This window comes from Myodes glareolus, chromosome 19, assembly GCF_982192425.1.
Source record: "Myodes glareolus chromosome 19, mMyoGla1.1, whole genome shotgun sequence".
NCBI classification, from domain to species: Eukaryota; Metazoa; Chordata; class Mammalia; order Rodentia; family Cricetidae; genus Myodes; species Myodes glareolus.
In genome coordinates this window covers 63,712,552-63,729,524 of record NC_142044.1, presented here as the reverse complement: position 1 = coordinate 63,729,524, position 16,973 = coordinate 63,712,552, and the positions used below count along the sequence as shown (strand labels likewise).

Genomic DNA, 16,973 nt, shown 5'->3' with positions numbered 1-16,973 from the left:
GGAGAGTAAAGCCCTAGCCAGACAGTTCCTTAAAACCCCAAGAGAAGGAAGCATATAGCCCAGCCAAGGAGAGGGGAGCGGTACCGGGTGGTTTTGACCAGCAGCTACACTCCAGGCTGCCTAGATCTTGCTGGCACCCAGAGTCTCTGCTCACTGAAGTTTGCGGCAGAGGTGGGCCTGTCGCTGTTTTCCTGGGGCCAGTGAGGAGGCGCTGCAACTAGGTGGACAAGTACCAGAAAGTTTGGAGTTTCATCCCAGCTCTTCCACCGGCCGTCCTGGCACCGTCCCCACCAGTAGGACCAGCTACTGAAGAAGCTGAGAATGGTCTGAGCATGGACAACAAAGTCACACACACACACACACACACACACACACACACACACACACTCACACACACACACCCCACTCAGAAAAAAAAAAACATGGGGATGTAGCTCAACCCAGCTCTGAGGTCAGACTCCACCTACACATTAAGCTGTGAGTGACAGCAGGTGCCTATAATCCCAGCACCCGGGAGTTTGAGGCCAGCCTGGTCACATATGAGTTCCCAGGCCAGCCTGGGCCATGAGAAGATTTTGTTTTAAACAAAGGGGGTGGGGAGGACGCTGGAGAAATGGCTTAGTGGCTAAGAGTGGCTGGTGCTCTTCCCGAGTTCAGGACCCAGCACCCACAGAGGGTGGCTCACAACCACCTGGAACTCCAGCTCTAAGGGGACCTGGACCCTTTTCCTAGTGGGTACTGCACATGCTTGGCACACATACAAATATGTAAGTAAAAATAAATCTTAATTAATTACAACTATGGTCTCAGCACTAAATTTCAAGAGGTGGGGAGGGGGCGTTGAAGATCATGGTGGACCCAGGACACAGGATCCCGCTTCACAGGCAGTACCCTCCCGCGGTGGCGGCCAGGGATTAGGAAATGTTCTCGGTGCACCAATGAGCTACTCACCTCCCAAGGGGCTTATCTCCGAACACCATCCTGTGTGGATTTAGATTTCATATCTGAACAAGGCTAGAGAAGTCACAATGTGCATACCACAGGCTAGAGCACAGGAAGTGACGGAAGAATTGCCCAAAAGAGGGCTGGAAGATCGGTGGGGCCCACATGAGGCGGACTGGGTCACACATCTTGAATTCTTTCTAATTAATTGGATGGGGGGGGGGGGGTCTGGCAAACTGTTCTGAAGGTTTATTTTCTTTAAGAATCCTTCTTAAGTCCAAATGCCACACTGTTGTAAAGGGGTTTTGCTTTAATTACATCACTATCCCAATAACTTTGTAATATAATTTGTAGTTTGTAGGTTATTTATTCTGTTTCTTTTGTTACATTTACTCAGAGAGAGAGAGGTGTGTCAGAGTGCTTCTTCAGAGGGCAAGAGGACAACTTATAGGAGTTGGTTCTCTCCTTCTGCCATGTAGGTGGATTCTGGGGAATCCATTTCCAGTAGGGAGCCTAGCATCAAGCGCCTTTAGCCACCAAGCCTTTTGCCAGCACCTCTGTTTCTTGAAAATGTACGTGGTTTGCCTAAAAGGCAAATAGCAAGGACTTTCCCATCCTTCCCTCACCTCCTACAGGCACCCAGCCTGTGACAAGCACGGAGGACACTGAGAGCCTTCTTTGACACGATGCTTGCTTTAAAAGCCCCTGAAATCTTAGCAGATAAACCTTCAGTTCCCACCTTCCACGACTTGAAAATTGACCCAGTTTCAAGTCGTGTTAAATATGTCATAGAGCAGCCGAGTTCTGCCAGGACCCATGAATGTATTCCAAACACTTCCCACGGTTGCATGGACAACTTTGCCCTCCCCTTTCTCGCCTCAAGGCTAAGGACACCCAGTGCTGTGGCTTAGAGGGTGTGAGCTAAGGGTGACACAGCGGTGCCTCAAGTCAGTCTTCAGGAGACATCCCTGCTGTGAAGAGCAGACAGCGGAGCATGGCCAAGGCAGTCTGGGCCAGTTTTCCTAAGACAAGGGAGATAGGTCATAGGTCAGACTGAAGCCCCGTGAGGAGACTGGCTGGAATCCGAGCTGGTGACAACACAAGGCACAAGGCGGAGGTGAGGAACCAGAGCCGGGCGGTGGTGGCACACGCCTTTAATCCCAGCACTTGGGAGGCAGAGGCAGGTGGATCTCTGTGAGTTTGAGGCCAGCCTGGTCTACAAGAGCTAGTTCCAGAACAGGCTCCAAAGCTACAGAGGAACCCTGTCTCAAACACCCCATCAAAAAAGGTGAGGACCCAGAAGTTTAGAAAACATGTATGAGGCAAGGAGTCTAGCCAAAGCGTGCTCTGTGTTTAATATCCTCTCAGAGCTGCATACAAAGTGCGTTCTATTTAATTTTAGCAGTGATGTAAAGTTGCATTGCTGTCACCGGCTCTGACAGATCTCCCTGCAGTTCAAAGGGTAAATACGCTGTGGGTTTTCATTTTTTTTTTAAAGTTTTTGTACAGTGACAAGGTGAGGAACATTTTAGCTCATAAATTATTTACCAGACCTCACAGGCATAATGGGCTGTGCATATTCATCAGCCAATTATCCATTATTCATAAGGCGTTCCCTTCAACTGTTGGAAGAAAATGAGGTTGTTGGTTGAACTGTTAAAAAAAGGTGGGCTTTTGTCCTTCCTCTCTCTTCTCTGATAAGTCTCTACATTTCCACTGAAAAATAATATGAGAGGAAAATCTTATTCCTGACATGCAGATGTGCAAATGAAGGGAAGGAGCTGAGCAGGAAGTAAATTGGCAGAATTCAGCAGCATCCATTGCTGACTCCTGTTCCCATAGGCATGATGCTCCAGGAATAGCTGGAGAGTCGCTCCCTTTTGGGGAGGGGAGCAAGGAGGGAAAAAGGGTCTTGCTACAACACTCGGGTTGTCCTGGAACATTCTATGTAGGTCAGGCTGGCCTCAGATTTGCCGATGCAGGAACCGCAGCTGGGCACCATTTTGTGACGTCAGCCCCATGCAGGAATCACAGCTGGGCGCCAACTTGTGACGTCTGCCCCCCCATGCAGGAATCACAGCTGGGCACCATCTTGTGACGTCAGCACCCCATGCAGGAATCACAGCTGGGCACCATCTTGTGACGTCAGCCCCCATGCAGGAATCGCAGCTGGGCGCCATCTTGTGACGTCAGCCCCCATGCAGGAATCGCAGCTGGGCGCCATCTTGCCTAACTGGGGACACCTATCACGCAACAGAAGAACGGTTTCAACAAAACTTTGTAGTTGATGATAGCCGACACTGTTTACATTCTACTGTTGTTATCTGTTAGTGAGCAGAACCAGCGTGGTCTACATAGGCTAGCTAGGGCTACATAGGCTCTGTTTCAAACAAAGGAAAACAGTCGGGTGTGGTGTCACATGCCTTTAATCCTAGCAGGCAGGAAGATCTATAAGAATTCAAGGCCAGCCTGGTCTAAAAAGCAAGTTCCAGGCCAGCCAAGGCTACCTAGTGAGACTTTGTCTCAAAACAAATAAACAAAAAGCATTTGTTAAAAGAAAAATACGCCAATTAATAAATAAAAATAAAAATTAATACCTTTAATTCCAGCATTCAGGAGGCAGAGGCATATGGATCTCTGTGAGTTTGAGGCCAACCTGGTCTACAAAGTGAGTTCCAGGACAGCTAGGGTTGTCACACAGAGAAACTCTGTCTTGAAAAACCAAAACAAAACAAAAAAGGGAAAGGAAAGCAAGGGATTGAATCAGTATTTTAGCTATCAAGATCATGCATTGCTCTTGTAGAGAACCTGAGCTGGTTCCCAGTATGCTTGTGGGACACTCACAATCACCTATAACTTCAGCTCCAGGGTGATCTAACACTCCGTCCACCATGGGCACCTACACTTATGTGTACACACACATATATTCCTAATTTTAGACAAGAATTTAAAAAGCAAGGAGCTAGAGAGATCATTCAGTGGTTAATAGCACTTGCTGCTCTTGCATTGGTCATGGATTCAATTCCCAGTACTCACATCAGGCAGGTTACAAGTGCTTGGAAGTCCAGTTCCAAGGGATCTGATGCCCTCTTCTGGCTGCCTAGGGTACTGCATGCATGCGGCACATGCAGACACAAACATATACACACAAATAATACTAAAATTAAAACAACAAGCAAATAAAATACAAATAAATAAGATGGGTTTTGCTAAAGTCAGGCTTGACCTGGGTCTGGTGGTTTATGCCTGTAATCCCATGTAATCCCAGTCGTTTCACGGTCTGAGACAGGAAGACCAAAATTCAAGACTGTTTCAAAAAAATCAATAAATAAAAGGTGTGTGTCTGTGTGTGAGGGACTTCCTGAGCTGGGGAGGTGACAACAGCTTAGTGGCAGTGGTGGACCACTTCATAGCATTCAAGAGGATCCAAATCCAGCCCTCGGTGCTGTCAAAAGAAAACAAAATGCAGAGCCTGGAGTTGCTTCTTTCTTTTCCTTTCTCTTTTTGTGACAGGGTCTCTGTGTGTGACAGTTCTGACTGTCCTGGAACTCACTGTGTAGAGCAGGCTGGACTCAAACTCCCAGAGACCCACCTGCCTGTGTACCTGTCCAAGGCACATGTTGGTAACCTCAGGACTGAGGACACTAACACAGGAAGCTAGCCTGGGTTACAGAGGGAAACAGCCTTTAAAAAAAAAAAAACCATTGAGATGACTGTGTGCATAAAGACATTAGCAAACAAACCAAGGCAGAGCGATATTATTATCCCTTTCGTCCAGTCCTCACAGGAAGTCCCTGACGCAGATATAATGTTCAGTATGAGAGACCGAGATGAAGAGAAAATGGAGAAGCTGAGGACCGGATTGTGCACCGGATGGTGCATTGGGCCTTTGTCCTTCCTTGCACCATGTGCTTCGAATCCTGTCTTCCCAAATCCTCAGAACAATAAAAGAGATGCTATCACCGCAATAGAAGCATTTCATAATACTGTGTTTTCCATGAACTGAATTTTATTTATTCATTCATTCATTTATTTATTTATTTTTTGAGACAGAGTTTCTCTGTGTAACAGCCGTAGCTGTCCTGAAACTCACTCTGTAGACCAGGCTGGCCTCGAACTCAAAGATCCACCTGCCTCTGCCTCCTGAGTGCTGAGATTAAAGGTGTGCACCACCACAGTCCAGCTGATTTTATTTACTATTTGTGTTTTCCTTTGTTCTTCCTCCAGGCCAGTGGCTGCTCCTCCAGATTTATTTTACTGGGCTCAGTGGTTAAGAGCAATTGTTGCTCTTCCAGAGGAACCAGGTTCAATTCCTAGCATCAACCTCCTGTAACTCCAGTCCCAGGAGACGCAGTGCCCTCTTGTGGCCCCCACTGGTATGTGTGAACATGCTCTGCATGTGGGCCTGGCTCTCTTAGACACCAGGAGAGGGTGCTGGTCCCCAGGAACTGGTGCCTAGGATGGTTGTGAGCCACCGTGTGGGTGCTAGGAATTAAACCCAGGTCCTCCAGAAGAACCGCCAGCGCTCCTACCATAGAGTCACCATTCCAGCCAGGAGGCTGATTTCTTAAATCTTTCTGCCTCAGCCTTCCAAGCGTTGGGATTGCAGCTGTGTGTGATCTTTCTTGTGAGTGGGCTCCTGGTAGCCTCCATTGTCACCATTGTCACAGGACACCTGAGACACTGTAGTTGTGACAGGCTCTCAGGGCTCGCTCCTAGTCTGGATATGGCCTTTTGCTAGTGTGAAAAGCTAAACAGATAGAAAAAGGGTTGTTTTGGTTTTTTTTCAAGGATCAAATAGGGCCTTGTGAACACTGAACGAGTCCTCTAAACACTTGCTATTCTTCAGTCTGGAGATCAGAGCCCTCAAGTCACAGCGTCCCTGTCAGTAAAAAAGGGAACCATGTTTAACCTTGGGGGCTTTGTAAGTTACAAAGAGAAAAAGCCCATGAAATCCAGGGCTCCACATTTCCTTGTTTATTTAGGTTTGGTTTAGGGTTTTTGTTTCTTGTTTTTGAAGATAGGATCTTACTGTGTAGCTCAGGCTGGGCACCCTACCCTGATCCTCTCACCTTAGCCTCTCTGAGGTGCTGGAAATATAGCACCCCTTCCGTCTTCAAGGTCTCCTCTCTAATATATTGGAGGAACTGAAGTGGGAGGTAAGATTTTCCTCACTTCTGTCCCCAAAGTCCTCTGTTGACTCTGTCTCTTGCTGCCTTAGGTCACACCCTGGGCAGCTGGTCTCAGCCTGGAGCTCCTGGTGGGGTCCACATGCATGGATTCTTCCTCTAGCGACTAGAGAAAAGTTCTTCTTCTTCTTTTTTCTTTCCTTCTTTCTTTTGGTTTTTTGAGACAGGGTTTCTCTGTGTAGTCCTGGCTGTTCTGGAACTCACTCTGTAGACCACGCTGTCCTTGAACTGAGATTTTTTTTTTTAAGACTTATTTTCCAGGTATGCTGGTGCACGCCTTTAATTCCAGCACTCAGAGCAAGCGAATCTCTGTGAATTTGTGGTCGACTCATCCATATAGTGAATTCAGGCTAGATACATAATTAATTTAATTTAATACAAATTTTAAATTTTAATTAAAATTTAATTTTAATTTAATTTTAATTAAATTTTAATTAAATTTTAATTTAATACAAATTAAAACAAAACAAACATATTTTTATTTTACGGGCATATGTACGCGTCTGTATGTGGGTGTGTGGTTGCCTGCAGAGGTCAGGAGAAGGCATCATGTTCCCTAGAGCTGGAGTTAGAGGTGCTGGGAACAGAATTCAGGCTCCGGAAGAACAACTGCTTTCCAGGTCCTGCTCTTTTTTCTCTGTGTAACAGTCCTGGCTTTCTGTAGAACAGGCCGGCCTTGAACTCACAGAGATCCACCTGCCTCTGCCTCCCCAGTGCTGGTACTAAAGGCACGCACTACTATGCCCAACCAGGCCCTATTCTTAAAAACTTTTATTTTCAACTTTTATTTATTAATTGGGGGTTTGTATGACAGGGAAGACTGACCTTGTAAGAGTGTGAAATTGTCTAGGGAAGGCATGTTCCCAAAGTCTCCTGGGCAGATTGACAAGCAGAGCAAGAAGCAAGTTCTGTTCTTCTGAGTGCTGTAGAAAAGTTTGGAACACACACAGCACACATACCACACACCCCGATACCCACTACCACACACACAGAGAACACATACATCCAAACATACCACATAAAGACAACACCTTCCCCCCAGACAATACTCCCATACACCACACCCCACACAGAGCACACACACACACACACACACACACACACACACACACACACCATCCCTCATAGAATAAAGTCAAACCTCAAACCCTCAAACCAGCAAATCTTAATATACATCAAGATCACTCAATTTAACTTGCATTTTAAATAAGCCTTAAGCAGTTCTAATGCAAGGGGCCTGTTGGGTCCAGGGGGTAATGCAAAGATAGGGAAGGGACAAACCACCAAAGTCTAATAAACCAGAAGCAAACTTTATTCCAGAAACCAGAATCCAGGAAAAAAATAAAATAAATCTCCATGGGGCACAAAAAGCTTATCAGCTAGCTGAGACCACAGCCAGAGATGGATTTTGTAAGGCTGTGGCAGAGGCCGATTTCTGAACCCACCTTTTTATAGTAGGGGCACCAAGCATTAGATCTGAACAAAGGAATTTTTACAATCTCAAGGTAAAACTCAGATACAGATTGCCTTACTTTACACTCTCCATTAACAGTTTTTCAGTTAAACTAGTGTTTGCACTTAATCTATTGTCTTTCTTGGTACTTCCAGGTGGCGTTTACTGAAGTCCTGTGGTCTCCCCTTTGATGCTGCCAGTTTCACATAGCAAGGAAAATGCATAACCCAGAGGTCATATGTCTATTTCCTAAAAGTTGACTCAGCCCATATCCATAGGCTAGCTCTCAGTTTGCAGAGAGATGCCTTGGCCTTGTAAATAGAGCTCTGGGTTGTAAAGTGGAGTAACCACTGTTAATAGTTAATCCTCAAGCTGCTGAGAAAGCTGCTGACAGTCTGTTCTCGTTCTCTTAGGCTCACAACTTTGTATTTCTTTATTTCTACATTCCTATTTCTGGAATCTACATTTTTATATTCTTATTCTTGGACTCTTCAAGGCTGAGATTTCAGAGAGAAAATACTGACAAAAACCCACAGAGAAGAAGTCCTGCCCAAGCAGGACCCACGAGGCTGCCCAGGGCACTGCATCAGTACTTGAGCTTTATTGTGCATAGAGGGCCTGTACCTTTCCTAAAATGTCCTGCTGAGCCTAGGAGAGAAGGCTCCGTTTCCCACCATATATCTTGTAATAGCTGTTTCCTTAGTTACACAAAGGCCAGCCAGAGCTTTGAAAGGACTCTTTCAAAGAGTCTGTGGATGCTTCCCAGAGATCCAGCCTTCCTTTGGGTCTGAGAAATGAGAGACTGTTATATTCTTCATCACACAAGGATGAACACAACATGCTTTAGGTGCTTAATAAAGGTACATTTAAACAAACAAACAAACAAACAAACAGAGACCTCAGATCAGACTAGCTGAGACTAGAAGGCCAGCAGGAAGGGTTACTGTGCAGCCGGCTTGGTACCGCTGTGGCAGAGCACCTGAAACTGGATGATTTATAACATTTGTTTGGCCCATGATTGTGGTTTGAGGGTACAAACAGCATGTGGGCCGACCGGCTGCCACAGACCCCGAAAGGGGACCGGCAAGCATGCCAGTGGTCTGAGTTTCTAACAACTGACTCCTGCTGTCTCCTCAGCTCCCCATTTTGACTGACACTAGGGACCAAGCTTCCGACACGTGGACCTTTTGAGGACAAGCCATCATTTTCAGCAGCCTCATGTCACAGCTTACTGACCTCCAGAGCAACATTTACTGAATTATGCTGTGACTTTCCTTCCATGATCTACTCCAGGCCACAGTAAGAGCTCATTAGCAATCATCTTTGGCTTCTTCCCTTCTTCATCTCAGTATTATTATCACTCCCCACCCCAACAAGATCACACTATGTAGCCATGTTTGGCCTGGAACTCTCTATGTAGACTAGGCTAGCCTCAAATTCATAGACATCCTCCTGCCTCTGCCTTCATTCCTTCATTGGTTCTACAAAAATACACAGCAAGTGTCACACCTGGAACAGCCCAGACCTCCACGCTGGAGTCCCTGGAGCAAGTGAGTAGATCATAGCCGTGAAAACAAGTCAGATAATACCAGACAGACAGACAGACAGACACAGACAGATGATAGAGAGAGGGAAGGAGGGAGGGAGGACGTGTTGATTTTCGTTGTTCATCCAGAATCTGACTTCCAAGTACTGTGATTAAAGATGTGCTCATTATACCCAGTTATTGATATTTTTAAATTGCTTGAGGATTTTATACATGTATAAAATGTGCTTTGATAGAATCTGCTCCCTAATTCCTACCTTACCAACCCCTTGGATTCCCTTCCAATTTCATGTGCTTTTTCCTTATTTCCTTTTATAAAAAATTATTTTTATTACATGTGTGTGTTTTCTTTGCATGCATGAATGTATGTGCACCATGTGCTCTCTGAGGTCAGCAGAGGGTGTCAGGGCCCTTAGGACAGACCGCCTTGTCTTCACACAGGCTCTGACCTTGGGCTCTGCTTGGCCTGGCTCCTGCTTCATCACCTTCATCTCTTACGATTGCGAGCTGTTCTCACTTTTGTGATGGGGCCATACTGCCATTTTCATGGTCCATCTCATGGCCTCCCACGCTGAACAGCGTCTTATCTCTAGCAGAAGTGATGTCCTCCCTTTCCCAGGAGCCCTCTCCACTTGTTTAGTGGCTATGAACTCCTAGATCTCATCTCAGGCACCATACCCCCACTCCCCAGAAAACCTTGCCTGACCACATAGACAAGAGCAGGCAGGCGCTCATCTATGCGCTTCCCTACCATCGCGGCCGATGTTCACATGCTGACTCTAACCATTGTAGGTCATTACCTTGACTTTTCCAGGCCTTACGTTTCAAAACCACGGGGGCTCTGCTTCGTCTTCCGTGCTATTTCTCTAGTGCCTCCCCCGGGCCTGACACAGTGGGCATTCGGTAAACACCGGCTACGGTAATGTAAGAAAGAGCGTTTGACAAGTGAACCAACAGCTTGGTTTAAGAGCAAGACCACGGAAGTCGTGCCTTTAGTCCCAGCACTCGGGAGGCAGAGGAAGGCGGATCTCTGAGTTCGTGGCCAGCCTGGTCCACAGAGCGAGCTCCAAGACATCCAGGGCTCACAGAGAAACCCTGTCTCAAAAAAATAAACAAAACAAAACAAAAAGAGAAACATGGATGCTCCCTTCTGTCCAAGAAAGTAGTCAGTTGCTCCTTTGCCCCACCTGGTGGAGAAGGCGGTGAGCTGCAGCCCCTTCACCGTGGTAGCTCACTTGGCAGCACTTCTGCCTCTTAGGCTCAGCGTTGGACTAAAGCAGAACACCAACCAGACGGCAGCTCGCCCTAGAGGGCCCGGATATCAAATTAACCCTTTCTTCATGAGTCCCTGGTTCTGGGAAGGACCTCCCTGTAGCAGCACCTGGATTTTTATTTGTCTATGTTGCTTTTATTATTATTTTATTTACTATGTGTGGGTGTTTTGCTTTCAGATACACAAATGTCACTGACTTTAGGATACTAATTTAATCTGAATCAAATTTATAATGCACTTAAAGGGACTTTTTCAAAATACCTAAAAGAATTCCATAACAGTCTTTAGTGCAATCTTGTCAGGGGAGACACTGGATAAGTGATAGAAAACAAAATGCAAACACTGACCCGGAACCTGGGAGTAAGGACACAAAACCTGAGTCTGTAACCTGTCTCTTTAGATCGGCTTTCTCGAGTATTTATTTTAATTTATGCATGTGTCTGTGTAACATACGACACACATGTGTATCTGGCAGGGTCCAGAAGGTGTGCATTCCGAACACGATAGAGGCCTCTGAAGAGCAGTGTTCTTAACCGCTGAGCGTCTCTCCAGCTCCCCTGGATTAACGTTGTTGGAGAATGAGGGGTGCGGAAAGAAGCAGCTTGCCTGGGGCTGCTATGCGGCCTGGATCAAACTGTTTTTACAGTAAGTCAATCACTGGAGACAAAGGCGGGGATGACTGAGTAGGAGTGAGGACGGGTCATCAGTCAGGGTGCTTTGGGGGCGCTGGGGTGGTGGTGGGGGAAGACGTTCGAGACGGGGTTTCTCTGTGTAGCCCTGGCTGTCCTGGAACTCACTCTGAGGCCTAGGTTGGCCTCGAACTCAAGATTCACCTGCCTCTGCCTCTGCCTCCCAAGTGCTGGGGTTACGGTCGCGCCACCCGCAGCAGCGATCTATCGGGGCTGTGACATCTACGGGGCGTCTCTCCACTCCACGGTCTCGCTCAGCAGCTCTCCACCAACGTCAACTACCACGGAGAACAAACTCCTACAGATCGGTCCGCGACCGCCGACTCCAGACGTGCGCGCAACAGCTCAGCAGACACGCTGGAACGAGGAAACAGCGCTGCCCGAAAACGCGTCCTCTTTACTCTCCAGGACAATTTAGTGAGAGGTGACGCACTCGGCCGTCTGCAGGGAAAGGGCTTCGGGTCACCTCGGGCGGGCGGCAGGTGCAGATGTCGGCTGCGCGCGCAACCCTGGCTGGCGGGGCCTGTCTACGTCAGCGCGGTGAGGAGCGCTGGGCCTCCCGCGGGAAGGCGCGGCAGGCAGGGGCTGGGCCTCGCCTCCAGACACGCCACGAGGGAGGACTCGCGAGTGGGGGGCCGCGGAGCGAGCGCCGCCCCGAGACAGCACCGCCACTCAGGGCGGGGCCGCGCTCGCCCTCCCCGCCGCGACGGCGGCCTCGCGAGGGGGCGGGGTTTCCGGTGGCAGCGCGCTCGGGCGTCGACTGACGCAGAGTGGACGGGTGTCACGTGACACGGAAGCGACTCCGAACAGGAAAAGGACGAAAAAAATAACCGTCCGCGACGCCGAGTCGAAGCGGACCCGCAGCCACCATGAACAGCAAAGGCAAGGCCGGGGGGGCGGCAGGGACGGTCGGGGAGGCGGGCTGGTCCGGGGCGAGCGGGCTCGGGGGGCCACGGGCTCGCGGCGGGCCGGGCCGCGCTTCTCCTTAGAGGGCCGGGAGCCCGGCCACACCTGACGTGGACGCCCCCTCCTCCGCGCCGCCGCCGCTCGGCCCTCCCGGCCCCCATAAACTCGGTGGCGCAGTTTGGAGTCGCGGGCTGTGTGTGAGGTGGGGGGGCTTTTCCGTGACGGGCACCCGCTGGAGCGAATGGGGAGCTAGAGCAGGGCTGTGGGGAGGCCAATGGCGGGCCGGCAGAGGCGGGGCGCCGCGCTTCGGAACAACAGGCCTTGACGGCCTTAACTAGTGAGGTGCCGGTTCCGCGGCGCCGTCCCCCCTCGCCGCCCGCCCTCCGCAGGACCAGGTCTCGCCGTCCCCGTGCTTGCGCCGCCCTCAGAACACCCCTCCCGCCGCCCTCTGCACGGCTGCCTCCATCCTCTCATTAGGAAGTCGACTCTGAGTAGGAATCTGGGAGGAAAACAGTCTGACTGGGAACAGCCCAAAGTAGAAGTCCCCTAAGACACCGGCGGTCCAGAATCGCGGGGACGGGTCCCCAGACCTGTCCTTCATCGGGAAGGGGACACGGCCAAGTTAGGCTTGATTCCGTCATCAGTATGCTTCTGGGAACAGCGCCTTTTCTGCCCCGTCAGAGTCCCGTGAGGGTGCAGACAGTCCTCCCTGCTTTTCTTGGCTCCAAGAAATTCGGCGCTGTATGGCAATCTGTCTGTCGTCCCCTGTGCGCCTCCAGCAAGTTAGCTGCCCTGTGCATCCTGACCAGCTGGTGGCTGTTTGCAGCCTTGCTTTAAGTTTGTGTCTGCGTCTGTGTGAGTGAGGAGCTCACAGAGGGGAGCTCGAGTTGAAAGGAGGCCGCTGGGAACAGAACTTGGGGCCTCAGGAAAAGCAGCATTTTGTCTTAACCAGTGAGCCATCTCTCCTGTCTGCCACCCCCCAGTTTGACAGACAGCACCTCCCCCTTTTGTGTTCCAGGTCAATATCCAACACAGCCTAACTACCCTGTGCAACCACCTGGGAATCCAGTATACCCTCAGACCTTACACCTTCCTCAGGCTCCACCCTACACAGACGCTCCGCCTGCGTACTCAGAGGTACTGCAGCTCGCTAACTTTGAACTAGTTGAGGACACCCGTGGGCCCCTCGTTCAGTCTTTAAGTGTGACTTCACAGACAGAAGGATGGTGATTACTATTGGAATTGTGCTGTTTGATTATGTTATTTGACACATGCTGACGTTAAGGTGACCCAGGAGACTGTTGTGTTATTGTGTGCCAGTGACTCTAACTTAGTGATCTGTACACACGAAGAACTGAGAATGAACTTAGGAGCCATGCATGGTGGTACAGGCTGGTAGTCCAACACTTAGGAGGCTGAGACAGGAGGATTCTGATTTCAGGGCTATCTTGGGCTATATAACCAAGGGGCTGGGGATGTAGCTGATTTGGTGGAGTGCTTGCTTAGCATGCACTAAGCCCTGGATTTGACCTAGTACTGTGTGAACTGGGTTTGGTGGCAAGGGCTTGTAATTCCACCACAGTTGAAGGTACCAGTAAGACTTGATAAAGACAATTCAAATAGGGATGTCACAAAGTAATATTCTGCCTTCTCTTCTGCTTCTTTTAGCTCTATCGTCCAAGCTTTGTTCATCCAGGGGCAGCCACAGTCCCTACCATGTCAGCTGCGTTTCCTGGCGCCTCTCTGTATCTGCCTATGGCCCAGTCTGTGGCTGTTGGGCCTTTAGGCTCCACAATCCCCATGGCTTACTATCCAGTCGGTCCCATCTATCCACCTGGCTCAGCAGTGCTGGTAGAAGGAGGGTATGATGCAGGTGCCAGATTTGGCACTGGCGCTACCGCTGGCAACATTCCTGTGAGTATGGGCTAACTGGAAGCGATATTCCTTCTCCCACCATCTGTGGACAGTAATGGTCAGGGTTGGCACAACAGCTGCTGTTTCATAGGCAGAAATGTGACACATCCTTTGGTTTTGGAATTAATCATTTGTTTTCTTGCCTTAGTAAGATACTGTTAGCTAGCTGGGCAGTGGTGGTGCATTCCTTTAATCCCAGTATTCGGGAGGCAGAGGCAGGTGGATCTCTGTGAATTTGAGGCCAATCTGGTCTACAGAAGGAGTTTCAGGACAGCCAGAACGGTTACACAGAGAAACCCTGTCTCAAAAAACAAAAGCCTGCTAGCTTCTTTTTCATTGGCATGGGCACAGTGAACGCTCCTTCTTAAGTCCATACACTCTTAATATCTACCACAGGATGAAATGTACCAGGAACACAGGTGATTAAAAAAGTAGAATGCATAATCCCTAATAAGTAGGTGTTAGTTACCAGTTCCTCCTCCTCAGTGCTCTAGTATTTGGGGTTTGTAGCCCACCTGGTTCTAGCAAAGGACACCTCAGGAGCCACATTCTAGAGTGAAGTGGAGCGGTGTCGTCAGTGGCTCTTAAGGATTACAGTGCTGTGTTACAAGTCTGGAGTTGCTGAGGTGCAACCCAGTGGTAGAGCATTTGCTTGGATATAGAGTGCTCTCCTCTGTGAACAAATGCACGCACGGCCCACAAGAGACCCCACGGGCTGTTTTTTCTGTTTTGGAACTGTGACATGCAGTGGTTCTCCTGGGGACAGGCTGCATCTTAGGGTGGGAACACTGGTGAGTGACAGGCTCCCTTCCTGTCTGTGTCTGGATTCAGATGGTGACTTGCTGTAGAACTCAAGCTATCAGAATTAGCTCCTTTAAATGGTGGTTGCTTGGTGTGTGGCACATGCCTATAATCCCGCAGTGGAAGGCTGAGGTAGGGGTCAGCCTGGGCTACATAGCAAGAAACAAGCAAGTCAGGGTTACATAGTGAGACCCTGGGTTAGCCCACCCCATCCCCTGCAAAAAAAAAATGTTACTGGTTGGCTCACTGCCACCTTTTTGAGGCGTCTGCTTCCCATGTGCTCCTCCTCTTTGCCCACTGTTGTGTCCTTTCCTTCTAGCCTCCACCCCCTGGATGCCCTCCCAACGCTGCTCAGCTTGCAGTCATGCAGGGAGCCAACGTCCTTGTGACTCAGCGCAAGGGAAACTTCTTCATGGGTGGCTCAGATGGTGGCTACACCATTTGGTGAAGAACCGTGGCCACGCCTGTGCCGGGAAAGACATCACGTACCTTCAGCACTTCTCACAATGTAACTGCTTTAGTCATATTAACCTCAAGTTGCAGTTTAGACACATGTTTTTGGGGGTGTCTTTCTGGTGTCCAAACTTTGAGGCACTTTTCAAATTTAATAAGGAACCATGTAAGGGTAGCAGTTCCTCCCTAGAGCATTTGAGGTAGGGAGGCGTCCATTTCTTCAAATGAGTGTGAGTGAAGCAGCCGAGGCTCTTCCCTAATCTTCTGCAGTAACACTGTACCATCCTGGTCTGTGCTTTTAGTAATGAAACATCAAATTAGGTTTGGAGGGAACTTTGATCTTCCTAAGAATTAAAGTTGCCAAATTATTCTGATTGGTCTTTAATCTCCTTTAAGTCTTTGATTTATAGTAGTTGTTAAATGAAACGCATTAGCTGTCTGCCTTTTCCTCCCTACCGGCCCACCCTGTCCTTCGTCTTCCATCAAATCAGTGGTGCAGGACAGAGAGCCGGTCACTCGGCCCTTCTCACCGTGCACCTGTCCCACTTGCCATTTTTAACTGTCTTCATAAGGATCCTCTGAAGCCCCTGTGCCCTGAGCACAGACCCATTTCTTTGGGTTTTGTGTATCTCCAGGAGAAGGTGAGGGGACCTTTTGGACCCACCTCGCAGGCCGTCTCTGCATCACCATGAACCCAGACTTGCTGTGGTGCCAAACCTGAACTTAAACAACAGTTCTCAGTGCAAGCTGTCCCAGAAATGTTTCTTTAAAAGTGATGGGCAGAGAAGAAAACACATGAAAAAGCTTGGCTTTAAAGCCAAATTAAGGGTGTGTCGGATCAAACCTGGTTTTCATTTTCTGAGTGTCTGAAGCAGCCACTCGGGTTCCCAGGAGTTTTCCTGTGATGGGTTGGTTAGTAGGGTCACATGAATGCCTCGCTATGAAACGACTTGAGTCCAGTGAGATCTCATTAGGATTAATATTTCAGGGATCCTTAGTATTTTGATTTGTTTTCTGAGATTGGATTTTATTTTATCTGACATTTCAGTTCATCTAAATCTTGTGTTCTGTACATGTGTTGTTTGACTGTACCATCGACTGTTATGGAAGTTCAGCGTTGTATGTCTCTCTACACTGTGGTGCACTTAACTTGTGGATTTTTTATACTAAAAATGTAGAATAAAGACTATTTTGAAGATTTGAATAAAGTGATGAAGTTGCATTACACTGTACTCTAGGCTTTCTTTACTCACATGTGCTCACATGTTCACACGTCAGGTCGTTAGAGCTCACTAGAAATGAGTGCTCCTGTAGCTGCTGCTTCAGCGATGTCTGTAATAAACGTAGACATGCAAAGTGAGGTTCTAGGTTTGGCTGTTCTCAGGAGCTTTCACTAGAGCTGATTCTGGGATTCAAAACACAATCTTAGAAATGAAAGAGCAATGCTGGTCATGTCGGCACTGGACTTTAATCCCAACACGGGGAAGGCAGAGCCTGGTGGCCCCTGTGAGCTCAAAAGCCAGTCTACACAGTGAGTTCTCACTCGTGCTAAGGAAAATACCTTAGTGTAGTAGTCTGTACACTTCAGGGTAATTTCTAGATGGTTGTTCCAAAGTTCTATGTGGAGAAATACTGAAAACAAGCAGGCCAATCCCATTCCTCTAGAGACTGGAAAGAGGTCTGCCAAAAGTTTATGGCAGCATGGGGTAACTAGCAAGATGTTTCAAACCCACAAAGCAAAAGCCAACCAGCCTCTGCACTGCAGCTTCTGGAATCTACACTGATAATATCGGGTAAGAGTTTTAAT

The 16,973-nt window shown here is 48.6% G+C and overlaps 1 protein-coding gene across 1 annotated transcript; it reads left to right on the top strand.

Annotated features, from left to right (window-relative positions):
- The first annotated feature begins 11,814 nt into the window (after positions 1–11,814).
- Positions 11,815–16,391, top strand: Dazap2 (DAZ associated protein 2). The gene is made up of 4 exons (XM_085678596.2): positions 11,815–11,974; positions 13,017–13,135; positions 13,667–13,912; positions 15,033–16,391. Exons 1-4 carry the CDS (start codon positions 11,962–11,964, stop codon positions 15,159–15,161), a joined length of 507 nt encoding a protein of 168 aa, XP_085534722.2. The 5' UTR covers positions 11,815–11,961; the 3' UTR covers positions 15,162–16,391.
- Positions 16,392–16,973: the final 582 nt, after the last annotated feature.

What these genes read in the sequence shown, in the direction of transcription:
- Dazap2 (XM_085678596.2), top strand. An exon ending in CTCCGCCTGCGTACTCAGAG is followed by an intron (nt 13,136 to 13,666) that starts GTACTGCAGCTC and finishes TGCTTCTTTTAG; the next exon opens with CTCTATCGTCCAAGCTTTGT. An exon ending in CTACCGCTGGCAACATTCCT is followed by an intron (nt 13,913 to 15,032) that starts GTGAGTATGGGC and finishes CTTTCCTTCTAG; the next exon opens with CCTCCACCCCCTGGATGCCC.